General features: G+C 46.7%; 1 protein-coding gene across 1 annotated transcript in view; it reads right to left on the reverse strand.

The window, feature by feature from the left end:
* The window catches only part of TNFAIP8L3 (TNF alpha induced protein 8 like 3), a 49239-nt gene extending 27081 nt beyond the window's left edge, over window positions 1–22158 (reverse strand). Inside the window, 5 exon segments of the mRNA XM_065872567.1 lie at window positions 12078–12131; window positions 12134–12202; window positions 12532–12556; window positions 20656–20669; window positions 22011–22158. Coding sequence (XP_065728639.1) covers window positions 12078–12131; window positions 12134–12202; window positions 12532–12556; window positions 20656–20669; window positions 22011–22158 — 310 coding nt within the window.
* Window positions 22159–24332: the final 2174 nt, after the last annotated feature.

A 24332-nucleotide genomic window follows, 5' to 3' on the forward strand; every position in this document is an offset into this window, starting at 1 on the left:
TTTATTTATTTATTTATGGCTGCATCAGGTCTTAGTTGTGTCACGCAGCATCTTCATTGAGGCCCGCGGGATCTTTCGTTGCGATGTGCGGGCTCTTTGTTATGGTGTGCGGGTTCTTCGTTAACGTGCGCGGGCTTCTCTCTGGTTGTGGCGTGCGGGTTTTTTCTTTTCTCTAGTTGTAGCACATGGGCTCTGTAGTTGTGGCACATGGGCTCCAGAGCGCATGGGCTCTGTAGTTTGCAGCATGTGGGCTCTCTAGTTCAGGGGTGTGAGCTCAGTAGTTGTGGCATGTGGGCATAGGTGCCCCGCGGCATGTGGGATCTTAGTTCCCTGACCAGGGATTGAAACCCCATCCCCTGCATTGGAAGGCGATTCTTTACCACTGGACCACCAGGGAAGTCCCTCATATAACTTTTCAATAATGAGTTTTTTGGGAAAGACCAAACTTGGGGGTGGCAGACCAATACCTACTAAAAGCAAATAATCCTGTTATAACAGAATTTTAAATGCCCCCCTCTTTTTTTTTTAATTGTAAAAGTAATAAAGACACAAAATCAATGTGTAGATGAACAAGTGGAAAGTGAAAGTCATTCATGTTTGGGATGGGGGTCAGGGAGGGAGTGAGCGTCAGGGATGCCAGCTACACACACTGCTGGTCAGTGAGCAACAGTAAGGCCACAGTCTAGAGCCAAAATGGCGGAGTCAGCAAGCTCACCCAGCAGGTCTGTTTGGCCGGTGAGGCTCTGGTGCCCTTGGCCTCAAACCTATGAGCTCATCATCCACCTTGACTATTTATACTTCCTCTATCTGGCGTGAGGGCCCAGGCCAGGTGGGCTCAGAGGGGAGGGTGTGATGAGGGGGAGAGAGGCTGCAGAGCCGAAGCCAGGGAAATGGGTGAGTAGGAAGAAGGCTGAAGAGAGAAGCCTGGAATCACACCCCCACCAGTGGGCGGGCAGGAAGGACCCACTGAGGCCTGGCCTGATGGGAAAGTGGATCACAGAGGACGGAGGGAAGAAAGAGTTTCAAGAAAGAAAATAGAGGGACTTGGGACAAAACTGCAAGAAAGTCAGAAGGACAGCCAGTGGATAAGTCCACTGAATCTCATTTGGTGGTTGTTTTTAAAATAATAACCTGCTGAAAGTTATACATACGCATTGAGAAAAAATCTGGAAGGAAAGCACAAAGAAGGAAATTAAAATTGCCTATAAACTCATCATATAGAATGGTTAATTCTGTTCCAGCATTAAAAAAAAAATGCATGTATGTGAATGTGAGGGAGAGATTTTCCTCCCCTTCTCTCTATAAAAAAGGGGTGTCTGGGCTTCCCTGGTGGCGCAGTGGTTGAGAGTCCGCCTGCCGATGCAGGGGACATGGGTTCGTGCCCCGTTCCGGGAGGATCCCACATGCCGCGGAGCGGCTGGGACCGTGAGCCATGGCCGCTGGGCCTGCGTGTCCGGAGCCTGTGCTCCGCAACGGGAGAGGCCGCAACAGTGAGAGGCCCGCATACTGCAAAAAAAAAAAAAAACAAAAAGGGGTGTCTGATCTACGAAACAAAAACAGACTCACAGACATAGAGAACAGACATGTGTTTGCCGGGGGAGAGGGGAGAGGGATGGATTGGGAGTTTGGGATTAGCAGATGTAAACTATTATATATAGGATGGATAAACAACAAGGTCCTACTGTATAGCACACGGAACTATGTTCAATATCCTGTGATAAACCATAATGGAAAAGGATGAAAAAGAATATATATATGTTTAACTGAGTCACTTAGCTGTACAGCAGAAATTAAACACAACACTGTAAATCAATTATACTTCAATAAAATCTTTAAAAAAGGGGTGTATGTATATATAGGTATGTGGTTATATATGCATGAATAAATAAATATACATGTATATATATTTTATCAAGCTTTCTTCATACATTATAATGCAAACACCTATAACAGGTTTTTCAAATTAAGTTTTCTTAGCAGCTGAGTAATATTCCTCTGTGTGGAAATGTCATTATGTATTTAGTAATTCAATAACTATTTAATTGAATATTTACTTATATGTTTAGGTTGGATATTTAGATTTGTTTCTGCTCCCCCTTTGTGGGGAGCAGCTTTAAATAATGAAAATCTACCACTTACTTTGTGATTTGGGGTAATCTCTGTGAATCTGTTTCTTTATCTGTAAACTGTAAATAATACCTGCTTTCTCCATGTCCCGGTTTTGCTATGAAATCATGTGTGTAGGATATTTCATTGTTCTTATGACTTCACAATTTAACTCTGAATGACTTGGCAGCTGGTGAGGCCACCAGAGTTGTTGAGATAAAGTGATGGAAAGTTAGCAGTCCGGGTGTAGCTGAGCTGAGCTGACGTGTCTCTTGGACAGTGAGCAGATGAGGTCCAGACGACTTTGAAAGGCAGGATTCTTGCTCTGGAGAGAGGAACGGGTTAGACCACAGCTTTGGGAATCTTTAGCTTCACGGTGGAAAAACGGGTGGTCTTTTCCAAATGAAAGTGTATTGTTAGAAAAGAACAAGGCCGAGAGCTCAGCCTTAGGAGACACAGGTAGGAAAAAGATATTAATGAGGGATGCAGAAGGAGCAATTGAGGAGGCATGCAGGGAAACCAGGATTATACAAAGTCAGAGAAAAAAGGAAAAAAAAAGTCAAGAAAATTCAGGTTTAATTCCCATCAGATACTGCTCTGGGCTCGCTAAAAGTTGACTCTGTATTAACTTAGCTCTGCCTGCTTCATGTGACTGAGATTGAATCACTGAATTAAACATTAAGGGTGAGAGAGGCTAACACAGGTGAACAAATTTTCCTCTTTCCTTACAAAATGAAAAATCAATTTAAACAAAGATTTAAAAACATAATTGGAGAACTAGAGGCCAATAAATCTATTTCTGAAGCTGGAAGCTATTAAAGTAAACTAACCTTTGCAATTGTCACTGTCCATCTGTAAAACCTACCAAATTCCTCTCGGGTATTAAAAAAATGTAAGAATCTTCTGAGGGCTCCGTGTAGGGCTCTCCTGACCTGGAAAGTGGGCGGGTACACGGGAAGGGCCTGGTGTGGGCCTGTAGTGTCTGACCTCTGGGCAGCTGTGCTGGGAGGGAGAAAGCTCAGGAGAGGAAAAGGGGAGAGGGGTGTCAAGAACACAGTGGAAGGTGTCAGAAGGAAACATAGCAGGGGTCCCTTAGATATCCCAACACCCAGAATAACTCTGATCCTTTTAAAAAATTATATATGTTTTGGGGGAACGATAGAGGAGCCAGAGTGTGTGGGCTCCAATTCTGGTTCTGATGCTGCCTGGCAGTGTAGCCAATGTTCTTAGTGTCCCCAAGTAAATATTTCAGAAGGGGGACTCTTGTTTTCTTACAAAACCCCTTCTTCCCCAAATAAAGGTCTCTTGCATCTTTTCAGGAATGCTTTTGGACGACATTCTTCTGGAAAAGCACATCTATTCTTAGGGCTCAATCTGATTTTCCTCTTTGTACTGTTTTCACATATTCTACCATGAGCTTGCATTCCTTTGGTGGAAAATAAATGTTACTAAAAAACAATACGTAAGAGACACCACTAAAAACTCAAACCCCAGTTGTCCAGCTCAGAATCTCAAGTTCTCTTCATTGCACTACAGTCTCATCTTCGAGTTTTCTCTTGCCCTTGAGTCCAACTGGTCACCCTGTCCTAGGGATTCTGTATCTGGAATGATTCTAAATGCTGGAGTGGAAAAAGTACTTTAGGACCCAACCCAAGTACACTCTGATAGAGGGAACATTTGTTTGTCTTTGCACCTCTCTTGACTCTGCTTCTCAACCCTTCTCTCCTCTTGGGGTTTGCCACATTCACCACCCACCAGGTTCCCAGGACCCTAGACATGAACGTGGCTGCAGGGTCCTCCCAGGACCTTCTCGCTCTGACAGCTGCTTTGTGCTGCTCCCCTCATCTTCCCTCCCAAACCACCCCTCACCAGCCCCTGTTCTGGAGCCTGTGACAGCCCATCCTTGCCCGTGTGTTATTGGGCCACTGCAGGTAATGTCTGCAGCTTAAAGCAGGGCTTTCTGGAGATATAATGTCCTAACCTACCAGAAGGAGCCTAATGAAGGAACTTAATGGTCTGAGGGCCCTGTGTGGGAGCTGGTGGGGGACGTAAAGGAACCTGGTGGCATCCATCGATCTAACTACATAGTCTACCTGGTAAAGAGCACTGTTTTGGGAGTTAGTTAGACTGGCTTCATATCCACTGAGAAGCTGCACATCCCTGAGCAAATTACTTAATCTCTCTGTGCCTCAGTTTCCTGGTCTATAAAATGAGGTTATTTATAGTACCTAGCCCAGAAGGCCTATAGAAGGCTTAAATACCATATAAACAGTTAACCCAGTCTGAAATACATTGTATGTGCTTAATTAATAGAAAATTAAATAAAAATTCAAAACATCATTATTATTTTACATTCAGTACTAGCCCTCTGGGGCTGGACTCTGGCTGGCAAAGACTATACTCACAATTTCTCATCTTGTTTGATATATGCACAACTTCTTAAACCTAGTTTCTCTACCCTGTAACCTGAACCCCAGCCTTCTCTCCCTGACTTTCTTAACGTTACTCCAAGGAACCAGACAAACGTGGTAGGAAAGCTGCTGCAGAGGCCAGCTGACAGCCCCCATCACTTCCCTCCCATATTACTCACTGAAAATCTGTTTACCTTCCCAGCATAACTCCCAGGCCCCAAATCAGGGATGCAGGACATGTGTGCTCACCAGAACAACCTTTTACAGAATTTCCTCCTGCACATGAAACTGGATGCCTCTACCATACAGATATCAACTGGGAATCTCCATGAAGCTACGCATCACCAAAATGCTTCCTTTCAGGGCTAGAATCGTTTCCCGGAAAGCATATTTTACTTTCCAGAAGACAACCTAGAAGCTAGTGGCTGCTGCTGTGGTTTTTCAACTGTTTAAACCAGTATTTGGATACCACCAAAGTGTCCCCTTTTTTTTCCTGGAGAACTGAATTACAAAATACTGGTTTCTATTAGGGTGTGTCTAGCACTTTCTGTGCTGCCAAGCCTTCCATGTTTATAGTCTGCACACTAGATTTTCCATGAACAGGCTCAAATTTATTCCCAGGCAATGATGTTTAGGAAACCCAATATGAACGTGAAGATTGTCCTAAAGCAGTTTCAGAATTTGTGTTATGCAGTTGCCTAAAAAGAGCATGTCTGATGTATAAAAAAATAATATATTTTGGGGGCATGTCTTAATATATGTTGGGGAAAAGGTACTCACTCTCATATGTTTTCTTGGATTGAGGTATCACAGGAAACTTATTTTTTATATTCTTCTTCTCTATCCTTTATTTCTATACTTGTATAGAATACAGCCCAAACACCCACCTACACAGGCATTTTACAGAAAGAGTTGGAAGCCAAGTGACTGAAAAACAAAACAAAATTATGTATATCGTGTCTTTAAAGAGATTTACATGTGAATTCAAATGGGAGCCAATGGTAACTCTGTAGGACAATGAACCAGTTAGAGAAAAGTACTAATGGGAAGTGTGACTATGATTTGGTTTTGATGAGAAATAAAACAGCAGGTGCCGTGTTTTTAGAGAAAAATAAAGTAGGAAATAGAGCTTTACATTTACACACACATTCTGTCTCCAGCTCCCAGAAACTTACATGCTGGCCACAATCACCACAACATCCAGTGTTATGTTTTGAGCAGGTCCGCCCTCTCCTCCCTTTTAGCCCTCTAAGGGGGCCCCACTGCTCCAGGCCATGCTTCTCACAGGCTCCTGTCCTTGCCACCTCCTCTGTTTCCCCTGACTTGCTCTTCTCCCCCATCTAAATCCTTCACTCCTTCCAGGCTATCCTCAAGGCCCATCTCCTCCATGAAGCCTCCCCACCAGAACCCCAAGCCACGATGCCCCGTGCTCCAAAACCGACACTGTTTATTGCCGATGCCGCCCAGTCTTGCAGATTCCTTTTGGGTGGGTGTTTTCTCTCCCTCTGGCTGCAAGCCTCTTGAGGGCGGGGCCACATCTAATTCCATTTCGGTGTACTACCATAGCACCTCCACACACTGAACACAAAACAGGGGATCAGCCAATATCTACTGGATCTGTGAGGTCTAAAATGGCTAATTCCATCTGGCTATCTAAATTGCCCTAATGAGGTCTAGATAATGTTTATAGCTCAACAACTATCCCCTGAACTCTGCCCGTATGCAGGGCTGCCATCCATCATGAAACATCCCTGAGGAACTTTGGAAGCCATCTGTGGTGAATGCATGATGTATGATGTACGTATGGCCCAGGTTCCCTTCTGGAATGAAGGACTAAGCACTTCACAAGCTGCTGGTAGTGATGTCTGCAGACAGCCCTCAGCTGAAGGGAACAGCTTCGCCCAAGATGCAGGGATGGCATGAATCTAATGACTAATCATTATGTCAGGGGATATAAAGGCCTGGCCCCTCACCCCAATTCAGTTCTTTTTTCTTTTTTTTTAACATTTATTTATCGGGCTGCACTGGGTCTTAGTTTCGGCACATGGGATCTTTAGTTGCAGCATGTGGGATCTAGTTCCCTGACCAGGGATCAAACCTGGGCCCCCGGTATTAGGAGTGTGGAGTGTTAACCACTGTACCGCCAGGGAAGTCCCCCAACTCAGTTCTGAAGGGTTTTCCAGCTCCAGAGCTCGAGGCTATTGTTGGGTCTGCATTGCAGCTCAGCTTCTCACTCTCTCCAGTCTGGCATCCCTCCCCTCCCTTTCTCTTTCCCAGGTATTGATCCCAAGAGCATCCCCAAATAAACACACTGCATGCTAACCTCCATCTCAGAGTCTGCTTCCTGGGGAACCAACCTACAACATCATCTATACATCTGTCCATCTATCTAGCCAGCCAGCCAGCCAGCAACCTATCACTGTGTTTAGGGCATGCAGGTGGTGTTTGTGGGTGCTGATACAGGTGAAAAAGACCCAGTCTTTACCCAGTCTTTACCTCCTTAGGGAGCGAAGGCCAGTACAAGAGATGAGACATGTACAGGAATAACTGTGAAGCACACAGTGGAAAGTGGATGGTGTCAAGAGAGAACATATAAACAGAGACACAGCCTGGGTATAATCCCAGGGCAAGGGGGTGAGAGTCTTCTGGCACTGGCTTAAGATGTGGCCATGGGTATATGCTTCCTATCTCCCTATCTGATCCCAAGCCCTGGAGACAGGATGGACTATGTCCTTATCTCTCTTTGCACTTCCCATACTTCCCAACACAGAGTCCCAGACAGTGCAAGAAATCTTAAAACACTGAAGCAAAACACTGAAGGACAGCGTTGGCAGTTCTACTTTATAGGACAGGTTTCTGGCTGCCTGTCTGGCCTTTCGGTGCAGAGTTCTCAGGAGGCTCCTCAAGATGCTCATTCATTTATTATGTCCATAAAACCTTGGGAACATGAAAGCACAAGACAAGGCCCTGACCCTCAAAGCAGCCCACTATGTGGATGAGGCAGAGGCCCCTGAAAATTTCCACAGATAAGAACAAGACCTGGGACTATGACTAATAGCCAAGTAGTACGTCATCCCCAGGTGGTCCCTGCCCTTGGTCGGCCAGTCCATCAATCGTCAAAGGTTACTCTGTCAGTTGACAAAGGTTACTGAATAGCCTCCATGAATAACCCAACAATGAGAATCAACAAACTCCAGAACCTCATGAGCCTCCATGAGGGGGAAAAGCACCTTTAAGAAAATTTAAGTAACCACTATTAAGTGTCCGATGGAAAGAAAAGAAGCACTGGCAGGGTAGGGAAGCCAGTCTCCTGCATTTCTCTGCTTCAGCCCAACTCAACATGCCAGTCCCCTTCCACTCTCCCTCTCCTTTTACTGCTTTTGTACAATCTGTCACCAACTTCTGTTGTTTGTTTCTCTGAAATGGCATTTGCATCCTTCCTCTTCTGCCTCGCTTAGTGCTACCATCCCCTCCGATTGTGTGGCCACGAGGCTCCAAGCCTAGGCCATCCCTGCGCTTCATGTCTGTCTGATGTGGCTTCTGAAAACCCAGATCTCAGTCGGTCATGTCTCTGCTCTACTATCAGCTCAACGGGGGCTCCTTCGGCACCATCAGGTACTAGTTATTAAGACCCCCTGTTGTCAGTGGCTCTCCCTACACTCACCTAACTTTACTTCCCAGTACCCCTTAGTATATGTCCTCCACTCCAGTCACCTCCCTCTTTATCTGTGCCTTTGTTCAATGGTGTCTGACTTCTGAAACGCCTTGTCTTCTCTTGGCCAACTATTGAATCCTACCCACTCCTTGCCACTTTGTTCACAAGGACCAAGCTTAGGACCGAGGCGATGGGAAAGACAGGAAGGACAAAGTCAGCGGCCTGCTGTTTTCCTACTTCTTTTATTATTTTGAAGTTTCCCTACCACATCCTGATTCCATCACACAGAAATGCTTTTCTGTAGCACCTACCCAGCCACAGGGATGCTCCATCAGCTTGACTGCCCCAGACCACCTAGCTCTGGGTGGAAGGAGCTTGTCGTCTTGAGCCGGGTAGACTATCTCTGTCTTATAAGTCAGAAAGGGAAAAGGCTGACACTGCTAATGTTTACTCGCTTGTTATTTCCTAGGAAAGACTCAAATCATTGCCGAGTTAATACACCAAGCTCTAGGATTTCTGAGAGATGGATGGTGGGCTTGTCAAAGGAGAGACTGCCAAGTTGGGTCTCTGGAAAGAATCCAGTGTTCCATAAACCCTGTCTCCTTCCTTATCATAGAAAGAACCATAAAATGACAGAAAGGCAGAGGAGAGCTGCAGGCAGCAGAATGACTTAGAAGCACCATCCTGTGCTTCCTGAAAAACAGAAAATGCAGATTAAGGCAAATCTCATCCATACACACCCCCTTTACTTCCTATGCAGGGTATTGCTTGATGAGAGAGCTGCACAGCAGATACTGGGGAGCTCTTTGGAAAAGTCTCTTGAAAGGGGTACAGTAAAGAGTAGGTGGTGCTCAGAGATTTCCTCACTCTGCCAATTTTTGACTGGGAAGGCTACGACATGGGCAAAAATGGAGAGGAGAATGGTGAGTACCTCCTGTTTCTCCTGTTACCTTGAAGGGAAAAGGTGCACCAGTGTGTGGGGGGCAGTTAACGCCTCTTCTTCTATTGGAAGTGGCACGAAAGTGGCTAATCTCCAGGTTATCAGGTGGACTGGGTAAGGCCACCTTCTCTACTTTGTGCAAGTTTCTCTAGAGCTGAAAGAAAAGGATGGTGAAAGCAGTAGTTTTGAATGTTCCCATCTTTATGACTTCAGCTGGAAGATGATGTGCATGAGAAGACAAAGCTCTGGGGTACATTATTTAGCAGTATTCTTACAACATAATCCAATCAGATGATAAAAATAGCAGCTGCCATTTACTGAATGATTACCAGGAGGAACACTTTTCATGTGTTATTTAATCCTCACATCCCCCCCCTCAGCTTGTACTATTGTTTCCCCATTTTACAGAGGGGGAAACTGAGGTTTAGAGATGTTAAGTAACTTGCCCATCAGGTAGAGATTGAGACCTGAGTCTTTCTGATTCCAGAGTCCACGCTCAGGACCTTAATAAGGTCTGTCTTATGGCAGGGCTTTTTCATAAGTTCAGGAAGGGGAGGGCACTGAGGAGGAAGCAGCCCTTCATCTTATCTCCCTGTGAGGTAGGTACACACAGACACACACATTAATACTCCGAGAGATCCCACTTCTTCTACTGTGCTTCTCAGTTATAAACCCATCCAGCTTGCACAGATACAGGTCCACAGATGAATGTCATGTTACTTACAGGGACGATGGTCAACTCCTATGGATAATTTAACCAGTATCTGAAGCTGCAACAGGAGTTTCCATTTGATAGGATGCAGCCATAGCAAGGCGATGAATTAGCAACTAGTTTTGAAGCTTTGTCACGAAGAATACTTTAAGACAAAATAATGAGGGAGACTGAATGCCATTTAGCAGAATGGCTTGTGACATTCAAATAAATGTTCAACTTGAGATTCAAGCACAGAGAGGAAGAAGAAATGACTGTAGAAAACGGTAAGGCACAAACAAATGGTGACAGCTCAGAGAGCTGGCTGCCCTATTCTTCATCAGACCCATCTGACCTCAGTAGTCACAACTGCTGTTAGTTGTGCAGAGGTCTTCTGACACAAACACACATGAACACCCTGGGATACTCCTTGCTGGGCAGGCTGTGGGGAGAAGCAACTGGACCCTTAAGAACTCCTTCCCTCCCCTTTCATCCAAGTACCAACTCTTCTGAGTGTCTCCTGCCTCCCCCTTCCCCTCCCCTCCTCTTTCTCAAAGCCTCCTTATCCTCCTCCCCTTCTCCATCAACTGGCATGAAAGATCTGAGGGTGAGAGTAGGGAGAGCATGTTAGTTCCTCCGATTTTGAGAGAGTAAAGTGTCAGTGTCAATGTACTCACTCCCCCTCCTTTTGAGCTCTAGAGATATACTTAGATAGACGCAAAACACCCACTGGAACTTTTAAATGATGTGAAGAGATCCACAAGCCACCTGTGAAACAAAATCTTGGTGCTTCACAGTCACAGGAACATACAGATTCGAGAAGGGCTCATGTTTATTACTTATGTCCACACATACCTACACAAAGCAGGTGGCCGTTGCACACACACAGGCATCCTCACACACGGGCATCTTGACGATGCCATCTTTCTTTTCCTCCATCCTCATCTCTTCCCACCCAGCTGTAGGTGTTGACCACAGCCGCCCTGTGAGAGGCTGAGGGGTATGATGCAGTAAAAAGGGAGTCACTCCGCCCTTGGCTACTCCCTGGCTCTGATTCGTGGGTAAGCCACTTAGCCTTTCTGAACCTTTGTAAAATGGAGATAACAACCACCTGGCTAGGTGCTGTGAAGATAAAGGAGAATAGTATACGTAGGGCCCTTGGTACAGCTCCTGGCGCTGTCCCGCCTGCTTCCTGAGCCTGCCTTCCTACACCCACACCTGGGCTGATGGTGCCTCCGGTCTCCCCGTCCCCACCCTCAGGACACTGGCCTGACACTGGGAAGACTGGGGACTAGTCCGGGCCCTCAGGCCTGTACCAGGAGGGTTCCAGCTCTCAGGCCACAGGTCTGCTGGCCAGGGCTAGCCTGCAGGGCCACGAGGGCGTGGGGAGCCACGGTCACGTGGGAGGGCCATAGGTCTCCCGCCCGTGGACCTGCAGAAGGCGGGCAGAGCGGGCTGGTGGAGGGGGGCCAGAGCCCGCGGTTAAGTCGACCCAAGGCTGTGGGTGGCTTCCTCCTGTTGCTCAGTATCAGGGAGAGGCGGGGGAGGACATTCATTATTTCCTAAGTAAGCGTCCACCCGTCGCTTCAATAACTATCGATTGTGAAAAGCTGGCGGCGCCCCTTAAAGGCGAAGCCGGGACCCCGCGCGCCGCCGCCGCGTCTGTCTTCCCGGACCCTTCGTGGGGACCTCCTCCGCGCATGCAGGGCAGCGATGGGCCAACGCTTCTGCATCGGCTCATCTAGCAGCTTCGGGAACCGCAACCACGAGCTGTGGTTTGACTCCTGCCCGCCCACCCGCGGGGGCCTTTCCTTCCCAGAGCGTCGTGTCACGCCCTCGGAGCGGGTCACCTGTTCCGCAGCGTCCCTGGCGCCCGGGGTTCGAGGAGCCGGCCGGCGCTCGGAAAGTTATTTCCAAAAGCAGATATGCAGCAACCCTCGCTGCAGCAAACTACAGGACGCGGAATACCCGAACCCTGCCCCACCGCCACCAGCCCGGCGACCGGAGCCCGCTGCCGGAGTCCCGCAGCGCCGAGAGCCACCCGCAAATGCACCTACTCTCCCTCCAGCGCCCGAGTGCAATGGGGAGAAAGCCCCAAAGCAAACTCACAGCGCAGAGCCATCCTAGTCCCGGCCCGGAAGGGATCGGGCTGCTGGGGATCGGCCTCCCGCCTGGCCGCTCCGAGAAATACTCGCGATTTCCCGCCCCGGCCTCCCCTCCTATCTGCCCCATCTGCCCCAGCCTTCCCGGCTGGGCTGCTGCGACCCCTCGTACCTGCGGCGGTCCCGGGCTCGCCCTCGCTCTGCTCGCCGGAATCCGAATCCATGCCGCCGGCCGGGCGTCCACAGACCCCCGCCCGTCCGCGGGGCGCACGGGACCGGCCGGCGTCCGGACTCGGGCTGCCGCGTCGCACTCCGGCCAGGCAGTGCGCTGCGGCCGCGGCCAGGGGGCCGCTCGGCAGAGGCTAGCGCCGCCCGCGCCCCGTTCCCCGCTCCCCGAGCCCGCCGGCCGGTGCCTGCTTGCCAGGCGAGCGCGGGGCGGAGGGTGGGGTGCGCCGGGAAAGCGCGGGGAGGAGGGTGGGGAGGCGTTAGTGGGGAGGAGCAGGAGCGTCCGGCGCCCCGCGCGCTCCAGCCTGGGGTTAAATACCCGGGGGGCGGTGCCGCTCCTCCACCCGCGCCCCCATCGGGCGCCCGGAGTCCTGAACTTGTGGAGCCGGACGAGGTCGTGCGAGCCGGCGAGGCTGAGCCCCTTCCCTTGGAGGTGGCCAAGTTTGGAGAAGTTTTAGGTGAAAAAGCGCCTCTACCCAAGTAGGAAAAGGGGAGGTTCAGAGTGGGCGTGCTGGGGCTGCCCGGGTTCGAGTCTAACTCCACAGTTCGGAGACCTTGGCCGAGTGACTTAACTTCTCTGTGCCCGTTTCCTCACCTGGAAAATGGAGACAATCAGAGTTCCCTTTTGTCCGGGAGGTTGTGAGGGGAGTATATAAATTATGCGTGTGAGGGGCCGAGAGCAGGGCCTGGCACTTAGCGAGGAAGTAAACGACGCGCGGAGGCAACGCTGACGCTGGTGGTTCTTCTCCCGGCGCGGGCGGGGGCGGGCAGGTTGGGCAAGCCGCTGTGGGGCGGGTTCCAGGACGGGGAGCCCTCGCGGGCGTCCCAGGCAGGACCTCTCTGCTGCTAGTCAAGGAGCCAGGCCACTTCCAGGCCCCGACTCAGGGGCAAGAACGGATTTTAAAACCTTTAGTTTGTCTTTAACACAGAGTGCTAATCTTTCTCAATATCCCCTCCTTCCACTTTCCAAAAAAGAAAAGAGACAGAGAGAGAGAGAGAGAGAGAGAGAGAGAGAAGCGGCTGTATATAAACTAGGGGGGGAAATGCACGGAGCAGTAAGGCCTGAGGGGATCCTTTGTTGTTAATTCGTGATTATCCACGCAGTCTTATTTTCTCCCTGAATTATCAGCTGCAACACTTACATAACCTTAGCCTGGCTTCTCAACATACAAATTGTGGGCAGAGAATACAAACACACTTTATTGACCTGCGCAAAATGAAATTGGGAAGAGAAAAGTCTACCAAAAATCGCCGTTTATTGTTTCCTGTGTGCACCCATTTACTCTATACAACGACCTAGTGAGGAATTTACATCGAATGATTTGAAAATGCTTTTTTGGAGGTCAAAAATGGTTGAAAGTTGGCAGTTTCGTAGAATTTAACCTATATTGTTATCTCCATTTTGAGATGTGGAAGCTGAGTCTCAGAGTAGATAACTTTCCTGTGGTCTCAGGTCCAGTATGTGGGTGAGTTGGGCCTTGAAATCTGGTCTGATGTGTGGACCTGCTACTGACCGCTACAGTATAGTGTCACAAGTGTGTTTGGCCTCTTGGCTCCCTGAAGTCTACCTCCTTTGGTGAAGGTATGGGTTTCTCAGAGTGCACATACAGCTCTCCTTTGTGTTCTCAGAAAACGGTTTTTGGATGGCCAAACTCATGGACTTTAGCTGGTAAAAGTTGGATGGATTGGAAGGGTCAGAAGAACCCCACGCTAGAAGTGTGATCTTGGGCAAATGGCTTGACCTCCCTCAGTTTCCTCAGGTGATGGCATTTCCTTCATAGGGTGGTTGTAAGGAAGTGAATGAAATAATGAGTGTGGAATTTAGTACCCAATGCCTGGCACACAGTTGATGTTTGATAAATGGAAAGAATGTTCTTAGATCTAATGGGTCCCATTTAGAAAAACAAAATATTTTAAAAGCACATATTTAAGTGAAAAGAAAAAAGTAGCAGCAACATTTGGATAAAAGTTGACACTCAAAAAACAAATAGCTGGGATCATTTTAAAAGTTTGGCATCATAGCTTTGTAGTCTTGAGGAAAAACAACGATGATAGCGTCAGAGAACAGAGCGTATTGGATTGAAAAGTTATCCAGCTTGCTCTAAGAAGTTGTTGCCTAGGTTCAACAACAGGAAATGTGAAACTTTCTCTGTTCGCTTAGACTTCCTTTCCTGGCACTTGATGGAAGCGTTTTTGTTTTTGTTTGTTTGTGTGTTTGTTTTAATGGACAAGTCGTCTGGGTTGAAGACAGAAATACCACTGAGACATCTGTGTATCTCAGAGAAAACAGGGAAGCTCACTACTGGAACTTGATCAACAGTAAACAAAGTACTTGGAGTGCAGTTTCACAATACAGATATGTCCATCAGTCATCAGATCTTTACTGAGTACGAAGTTCGCTTTAGACCAGAGATAAAACTCTGCGGGCAGAGGGAAGGGGAGGGCTAGTCACAGTGCTCCTGAAAAGTCTATGAGGTGAGTCTTTAATAAACAACACCTATTCATTTATTTGTCCCTGTGTTCAGTCATAGAATATTTCTGTAAAAGGAGGCAGACGTAGAATGAAAAATTGAATGTGGAATTAAACAATGGAGAAGAGAGATCCAAACTAAATAAGATCTCCATTCCAATTTCCTATGATATTCAATCTGTTGTCATGGGATAGCAAGACAAAGGGAAATGACTGCTGGCACGCATGTGTGTTTAATGAAGAACATTAGTGGAACATACCTTATCTGTCCTCCCAGTGTGGAAAAATCTGTATAAGAGAAGGAAATCCTTAAAATAGTATCCCACAGCCGTCACCCCCATGAAAACAGTGAAATCTGAGGTGGTGAATCTCCTTTACAAACCAATCGTAGTATATTTCTTTAAAAGAAAGAAAGAAAGAAAGAAAGCTCTTAGAAAAGAGGAAAGGACTTCAGTAGTTCCTCTGTGTATTTTTAGAAGAATGGCATCGCTTTGCAGACTTGAATCTAGAGTCTGAGGGTTATAAACTGCTTTCCTCAGTGTTTCCACTACATCTTTTCAGCTTGGCTACTCTTCAGACACAAAAATTTCTAACTCTTATTGGTCATTTCTTAGCTTCAGCTAATGAAATCGGTAGCTTTTTAAGGAACTTGTCTGTCTGGTGGGAAAAGCATGTTTATTTGTAAGGCGTCAAGAAACAGATCATAAAATAGATCCATTTCTGCTAACACAATAATACTCCTTTGATCCAAGCCAGTGCTATGACTCATCTGCCTGTCTTCTCTTGTGGGATGGAAAGGGAGCTGTCTGCAACCTTCGGCAGACAGCCGGGAGAAGGGAGGGAGGGAGGTTCCTCTCACAAACCAGGGCTGTGATTCTACTTCGAAAACCCACAGGGTCCTGGAACTGCTGTTTTTCTGGGCTGAAGTGGCCCTTGGTACTTTGGAATGAGATCTTGGCCAGGATAGCCCCATTTTAAATAACTTGTCTCAAGGTGGATATTGGCACCAAGGAAGCTTCTGCCCAGAGCCAGGGTGACCTCCATGGGGCTCTAGGCAAGCTGGACAGCGGGGTCTGAGCTGGCTTCGTATCCATCTGGCAGAACAAGATGCTGGGAGACAGCCTTGAAAGAGGGGGATTCTCCTATTTTTTTTCTCCTGGCTAGCAAAAATAAGTTTTATTGCCCCCCCCACCTTATTTCAAAAGCAATGCACATCACTGTAGAAAAAAATGGAAAAAACTTATAAGCAAAGAAAGAAGAAAATTTTAAAATCCATTCATAATTCTACCAGTTGCAATGGCTTTAACATCTTTTGAAAAATTTCCTTGTTTGTGTGTACAGTATTCTGCTTTTGTAAATTGTTTTTCCTTTTAACGATGGTGAACATCATTCCATCTACTCTCTGACAATAGGATTTTTAATAGGTGCACAGTATTCTATTGTATAGGTGGGTGTACCATAAGGTATTTCAGCAATCCTCTATTGTTGGGCATACCGGTTGTTTCCAATTTTCTGCTAAAATAGGTAGCATCAGTGAACATCCTCATGTCCAAATCTTTGCACACATTTTAAAATTTTATTTATTTATTTTATTTATTTATTTTTGGCTGCATTGGGTCTTCACTGCTGTGGGCTCTCTCTAATTGTGGTGAGTGGGGGGGCTACTCTTCATTGTGGTGCACGGGCTTCTAATTGCAGTGGCTTCTCTTGTCCTGGAGCACAGGCTCTAGAGCGCAGGCTCAGTAGTTGTGGCACACGGGCTCAGTAGTTGTGGTGCACAGGCTCAGTAGTTGTGGCGCATGGGCCTAGTTGCTCCATGGCATGTAGGATCTTCCTGGACCAGGGCTTGAACCTGTGTCCCTTGCATTGGCAGGCAGATTCTTAACCAATGTGCCACCAGGGAAGCCCTGCACACATCTTTAATCAATGTCTGTGAACCTTCAGCAGTCTCCTTCATTCTTGGGAGAAAGAAACAAGACAGAAGATTATAGCTAACAAAATAATTGCTATATCTATGCTGAGACATTAAGGTTATCAAGAATTTTAATGAGCATGATCCCTCTCGGCAGAGGGTGGGTTAGTTGAATTCATGCTTGAATTTATCAAGCATTGCTTGAGCCCAGGGGGCGTTCGTATAGGTTGAGGAGAGAAATGGAAAACATCCTTCTGCATTTCTTTGTGGGCAGTATGTCCTCTACAGAGGCCCATCCATATCTAGACACCTGTGGGAGGTAGGGGTGGGAGAGGCTGGCAATCTGGGCATCAGGCTGTTCTCCCAAGCTTTTAGCTTCTGCCCTCATGGGCTGCCTACAGGACAGCTTCCTGGGCAGTGAATGCAGTGATAGTGACTGTAAAGCACTGATTCAGAGGGAGAGGGAAATTGAGAAAGAAGGAAGAGGAAGAGAAAGAGGGAGAAAGAGGAAAACTCTATGGGCCCAATCTCTGTTGTGCTTTGGCTCAGATTCCTATGGGGTTGTTTGTAAGCCTTTCAAATTGTCTTACAAACAGGATGAGGATCATAGGTTCAGCACTGCTGGGAGTCTCTCCGATTGCCACATATGGTGTCTTGGGCCCCCTGTGGCATTCACTCTTGGGGCTGCAGGACGTGACTGTGCTGTATTGGAGCTGTTCTTACAACCATCCACTGGGCTCATACATGGGCACCCTAAGTGACTGTTTTAGCTGTGCTCTGTGTCTTCCCTCCCATCTTCCTGGATCCTTACACAGCTCTGTGGCGTGGAAACCGTCTATTTATTCCTACTGGGGAGAAGAGGGACTCAAGACCCATGAGGCTCAAGCAGCAACTAGAGTCCTGACAGTTTAGGAAGAAGAGAGCATACTCAAAGGCTGGATAGGGGCAATTATTGTTCCAGTTTTCAAAAGTAAGAAAGGAGGGGATTTCAGGAATAACAGATTGATGGCCTTTTTGCCACTCTCTAGCAAAAGTCTGGAACAAGCACGTTTATAGACGTTTAAAGAAGAAAGCGGTGATCACTAGCAGCCAACATGGGTTCATTATCATGTCCCATTAAAATGACCATGTTAACTTTCTTTAAACAGGGTCATTAGGTGTATAAATCAAGATAATTTTATTCAACTTCGAGGCAGCAAGTATTAGTTAAGCCCCCTCTGTGCGTCAGGTGCAAAGTAAAGGGAACTGACTGCCACAGATATTACATGTTGTGATTTAAGTAAAGAATTTAATGAAGTCTTATGTAGAGAATGGACTTGAGGACACGGGGAGGGGGAAGGGTAAGCTGGGACGAAGTGAGAGAGTAGCATTGACATATATACACTACCAAATGTAAAATAGATAGCTAGAGGGAAGCAGCTGCATAGCACAGGGAGATCAGCTCAGTGCTTTGTGACCACCTAGAGGGGTGGGATAGGGAGGGTGGGAGGGAGGGAGACGCAAGAGGGAAGAGATGTGGGAACATATGTATATGTATAGCTGATTCACTTTGTTATACAGCAGAAACTAACACACCACTGTAAAGCAGTTATACTCCAATAAAGATGTTAAAAAAAGAAAAAAGAATTTGATGAAGTCTTAACTGAATTCCCTTGCTGTTAGGTAGATCTAGAACTGGTTGAACAGCCCTACCCAGTGAGCCTTGATTCATGGTTCTGAGTTAACTTGGAGGGAGTTCTCCAATGGAGTGACACAGAGCTCTGTCTTGGCTGTGGTCTATTCTGTTTTTGTTTTTTTTTTTTACTTTTTTTAAATCAGTGCTTTAGAGGTTGAATTTGGTTGTGCTTATCAAATGTGTAGCTGCCCTGCTAGGACAGGTCAGGGAAGACTTGGAATCACATGGAAAAGGTATATGGGTCTTGACTGTCCGTGAATTCCACGAGTCCACAGTGGGATAACAGCTGCATTGCTACAAGAAGGGCAGGAATAGTCCTCTGTATTTGATCTGGTATTATGGACACCAGGGGTCTTGTGAACATCTGGTGCCACATTTTAAGAAGACATACCAGGGACCTCCCAGAGGAGGGGAACCAGAGCAGTGAAGGAGGTTTGGAAAATATTCTGTATGAGGAGGTTTGAGTGTCAGGCTTGGGAAAGAAAGAAAACAAGACATGACCAGATGGATGTCCTCAAATGTGTGAAGACCTAGACTCAAGGCTGATACAGAACTGATAGATAGATGTTATAAGAAAGCAGAATTTGGATCTAGGGCCAGTCTCGGCCTGCTGGCCCTCAGATCCATCTGTGCCCTTTCTCTGCTCTGTATGGAGGAAGGGCTGACCCTTGCAGGCTGCGTTTGCCATCCTGTAAGCTAGGTGCCAGCTGGATCCAGCCAATGTGAGGCACTGGCAGAAGATTGGAGGGCAGGGCAAGGGAGAGCCAAGATATTCTCTTCAACCCTCTATCCCTCAGTTCTATGATAGTGGCTGCATCTCCTCTGTGGCTCCAACTCCTTCCAGATGGACCCACTGTAGTTCCAGCTTCCATCAGGTGACCACGGCTTCTGGGTTCCAGGAACAGTACCTCCTCCCTTGTGTCCCTCCAGCCCAGGGTGGCAGTGGCTTCCTGCTGTTGCTAATATCTAGGTTGCATTACTGTCCTCTGGGTTCTCAGCTTTTCTGTCACCACTGTAGTTGGTTCCCTGTGTTACTCTTTTGAAAATTATATATTTTCAGAGTTGGGATTAGAACTCAAGGCTCCTGACCCAAGATCAGCACTCTTTTCCTTTTATGTTGGCTCTCCTCCTGCATATATCTTTATTAACTATCCACTCGTGGATTATATTAATCACTCTTTTGATCTATAGGAGGGAAAACTGAGTCTCCTAAATCCTTTTTTAAAAAAAATTCTCTTATGATTATGTGACAACCTAGTTCAATAATGCTTACTCGCTAGTTATTTTACAGAACAAATACTGCTCGCCAATGTTACTGAAACCTTTTTTTCCTCCCTTCAAAGCATTTTTTACTTAGAAAAGCTAAATACATGTTCCAATCTGGAATATTCCATTTATGTAAGTCTCTGATTTCATAATGTCTATGTTGAATCAAGGGCTGTAGAAAAGGGAAGGAATGCTCGAGGTCACTAATCCCATCACCTTAGATATAAAGAAACAGGTTCAGAAAGATGGAGTGGCTTGCCCAACATTAGGGGCAGAAGTGGGGCTAGAACCCAGGTCTCAGGCCTGAGTTCAGGATACTCATCATACTGCCATGCTCCCATAAGGGAGCTCCCGTGATCCTTTATGGGAGCATGGCAGTATGAGTTTACTGTTTACTCTCCTTCACTACAAGCAGTTTTCCATCTGCCTCTGCCTTCGGTTCCCAAATCTCTTCCCCAATGCTGATCTTTCCCCTCTTTTCAACTCCTGCTTACCAGGAGTTTTAGTAGCCCATCTCCACTTGGAATGGAATTATCAAAAGCAGGACTTGACCAACCCCTCTTTTTAATTTCTTTATCTCATCAACATCTTCCTTCAGTTCCCTGTCTTTCCTACCCTTCTCCCCTCCCCTTCTTTTCTGGTTTTTCAGACTTTCCATTCTTCTCTCTTCTCAAGCCAACATTTTCCTTCCCACCAAGTCTTCTCTTGGCATTGTCCTTTAATCGATCCCTCTCTTTTGTGTTCAAAGCCAATCTGCCCAGTTGAAGCCATCAACACTTCTAAGGGAGGAATCTTTCAAACAGTGGATCTGATTCCTGGTTGCCATAAACCTTTGATCATTCTCTGAGGAAAGCCATAAATTAATGTCATCTTTTGGCAGAACTCCTGGGACTATCCAGATTACTTCCCTGGCCTCTTGATTGTGGATGTGATCATCTTAACACCTCAAACACTATGGCATAGATGGGAAATCCTCCCATAGCCAAGAATAAAGCATTTATTTTAGGTCAAACCATTAACACGTATCATCCCATGGGAATTTCCAGTGTTTCAACAACTTTCTCTTTTGGCTGTCAGTATCAGTCTCAGCTGGTTTTTAAATCTTTCCAAATTTGTGTTATCTAGACATTCATGAGTGGTTAGATTTATCGAAGCTCTTTCAGGATAACATCATTACAATATAATATTTGAGTCACAGTGACCTTGTTCAAATGAACTAATCCTACCCCCAGACAGACACATTGACACCATATTTCCAGTTGGCTTAATTATATTCTTCTATCCTTCCAAATTTTTGTTACTTTCTTCCAATGTGGATTTTGTCAAGTCACATACTTAAGAATCCAAGAACTCAGTTCACCCTTCCCATTCCTGTAGCTCACACTTTCATTTCTCTTGATGAAGTTGATAAGTCCAAGGATCAAGTATTGGATTTCTGTCCCAGAAAATAAGTGTGGGGGACACCTGCCTCCTTCCTTAGTCCAGGTGATAGTGCTGCAATAGCTAGCAGGAATGGGGAGTGGCCCAGAGGAAAGAGGGCAGCCTTGGACACCAGGATCTGAACTGCATCATGTTCTCCTCTCCTAGATAGAGTGGAGGGTGGGTCATAGCGATGCCAACTCTCAGTTCCAAATAATCACATCTTTCCAAAATCTCCATAGTTACCCAAGGTGCCAATAGCCTCCCAGTTCCCCAGACTTGTAATCTTCATATTAGTTCTGTGATTTTTTTGGGTCTTACTTCCACTTTGGCGTTCACCGTTCTATCAAATTCTAATGCTATTTCTTATACAAGTTTCTTGATTTTACCCTTTCCTTTCCAAATCCACGGTCTCCCTCCTCCCAGCTCTTCACCCGTATCTTGATTGCTGCAGCAACACTTCTCCAGCGTTGCCCAAATCTCCCTACACACAAGCCAGAGCTCAGGCTCCCTCAACCGTCACTCTTTTTTCACTTGAGAGCTTGTGTCTTTACCATCATTCTCTGTTCCCTATGCACAGGAGAGCCTTGACTATGTATCAAAATAATGATGGGTTTATCCCAGTCCATCCCATTTCAGTCTCTCCCTGCTTCCTGCCTTAATTTCTCTGGCTCTCTGTTTGCTGCAGCTCCATCCCTGATGTGTGGGCTCCTCCCACTGCCTTCCCCTAGCACAAGGCCTGTCTCCTTCCTGCCAGCCTGGATGCTGTGCTGTGATAGTTGGAGGTTTTGACTCTCTCTGGCTTGGCCTCAGGCCCTTGTCCCCAGAATTATGTTCTAGGGAACTTTGGGCCAGCATGCCCTGGTGTTCCTGGAACCTACATCTTCTTCTTGGCTTTGCTTCTGGACCACTAAGTGTTGGGTAATTTCTGGCATGTTGGAGTGAAGACACCTGGATTTTTGTCCTGGCTGTTCATGAACTCAATGTGTGAGTTTAAATACGTCAGGGCTGCGTGCCCCAGCCCTCTTCAGATGCCAGTTCTGAGGACCTTCAGCTTGACATCTTGCATGCCTTGAACATATCCCGCACGTCCCTGCTAATGCCTGAGCCTGTCCTGACCAATTCCCTTTCCCCCCACAAGATGAGGAGGGGATGAGTCTTGTTTGTAACCCGGCATTCAGCATACCCTGGGTCCCTGCTTATTCACTGACCCACAGTTTCTCCCTTGGATCTGTCCCACAGACTGTGTAAACCAATGTGCTTTGGTTTTGCCTCAGTTTCCCCATTTGCGCTCACGTGTTCTTCTTGGGGTGGTGGCCCCACCTTAGACACCGACTCTGAGGTCTGGCCATTTCCTATTACTTGAGGTAGCAAGAGCAAGGCAGTTTTCATCTCTAGAGTTTGCCCAGTACAAGCTACTCTTTGTAGACTCTTACTTTGCTTCAAAAATTAATTTGATTGGATATTTTTGAATGGCCAAAAATTTTTTTTGATTATCAGTTGTCTTACAGCACCTTTTAAGAACATAACCAAGAACCAGGAGAAGTCAGATAGTAAAAACCCTTGAGCTATCAGAAAAGTAAAAGCTATCTTTTAGTCAGAGGAGAGTCCCTTAGACTCTCACTCATAGTCTAGCTTTTCAAGTTCTGTCAGGTATGAGGACAAGAGGGAGGGGTGGAGCAGCCACTCCAGGCAGCACTGGAGCCAGAGTGGAGGAGCTTCTGTCCTCGCCCACATCCCCGAGGTGCTCACCTTCCCCTATGTCCTGGTGGCTTCCCACTGCAAACGCCTGCAGGCTTCTGGGAGTGCCGGGTTGCTAATGGCAGCAGCCTTCAAAGAATGGTGGACAGAATTTGGGAATAAAATCTAGGTTTCCACCCCTTGTGTGGGACAGCTCTACACAGTCTTGTAGAGGCCCCAGCTGCCCACAAGGGTAAATTCCACCTGTAATCTATGCACCTGTGTGGGCTGCTTTCCCTTTCCTGTCACTCTCCCAGCCCCCTGCTGGAGCTTCCTGGAATTACCACCCTAACAAAAAACTTGTTAAATCCTTATCTCAGGGTCCACGTCACAGGAAGCTATCCTAAATCACATGTCAAGCAAAAAGGCCGGGACATGATGGAAAGAGAAAATAGAAGAACGTTGAAAAGGCAGAGACAAGAACTAAAGTATCAGGGCCCTGGGCTCATCTAGCAGGGACCATTGGGATGAGGGTATGTGACATAATTATTGCCACACTGAGGGCTATAGTGGTGATCTGTGGATAGTGTATTCTCTCCTGGAGGCCTGGGAAATAAGTACAACATTTTAGAAAGGTTTCTGCCTGAAGGAGTAAAAATAGGTTGGGATGCTGAAAGGAATAATTCATTGGCTCTCTAGAGGCTTGCGTTTCTTGGATGCCCCTTTCCCTGATAGCTAGGATTTAACTGGGTTTTCAGTTGAGCTAAAATTATTGCTTTCAAGCTTCAAAGCTCCTGGTTCCCACAGTTTGATTCTTTGAGATTTGTATTCTTCATGTTTTTCATACTGTTCGGTTTTATCCCTTCTCATCTCCTGTTTGCATAATGGAGTTCTCTTTTTAAAGTCTGCCTTCCCACAGAAGCCCCTTTCCCTCCTTGGTCATTCCAACGGCCCTTCTTGTGTACCATTATCTCATTCTTGGGGTATGGGGATTGTCTCTGTGTTCAGTATTCCAAGGGCCAGTGTACTGAGATTTGTACTTCTGTTTTGTTTCCAATCCAAATTGATTATTTTTTTGCAGTTTTCATCCAGATGTTTGATATCATGTAAACACAGCTTGAAAGTGTTCCTGAACTGCTTACAGATGTACACCAGTGAAATCCTTTCCAAATTATATATAATGATGCTCTATTTATATCTGTGTCATAGTCTCTGGCTTGAGTTTTAGCTATAAGACTAAATTGGAAAGCAAGTGAAAAATTCACATGTGTGGGTGATTTGCCTACTTGATTAAAGATTTCGGATATTTGGAAATATTCAGGAATTGACATCATTTAACACTGAGTTCTGGCATATCTGTAGCCATGGTGTTCTGAACTGAATGTTTGTGCCCCCATTCGTATGTTGAAGCCCTAAGCCCCAGTGTGATGGTGTTTGGAGATGAGTTCTTTGCGAGGTGATTAGGGTTAGATGAGGTCATAAAGGTGGGGCCCTTATAATGGGATGAGAGTCCTTATAGGAAGAGATATCAGAGACCTTTCCCTCTCTCTCTGTTTCTCTCTCCCCACCACCTCTTTCTCTCCCTGTGCTCACATAAAGAAGGGGTCACGTGGGCTTCCCTGGTGGCACAGTGGTTGAGAGTCTGCCTGCCGATGCAGGGAACACGGGTTCGTGCCCCGGTCCGGGAAGATCCCACATGCTGCAGAGCGGCTGGGCCCGTGAGCCATGGCTACCGAGCCTGTGTGTCTGGAGCCTGTGCTCCGCAACGGGAGAGGCCACA

Source organism: Phocoena phocoena, chromosome 2, assembly GCF_963924675.1.
Source record: "Phocoena phocoena chromosome 2, mPhoPho1.1, whole genome shotgun sequence".
Lineage (NCBI taxonomy): Eukaryota > Metazoa > Chordata > Mammalia > Artiodactyla > Phocoenidae > Phocoena > Phocoena phocoena.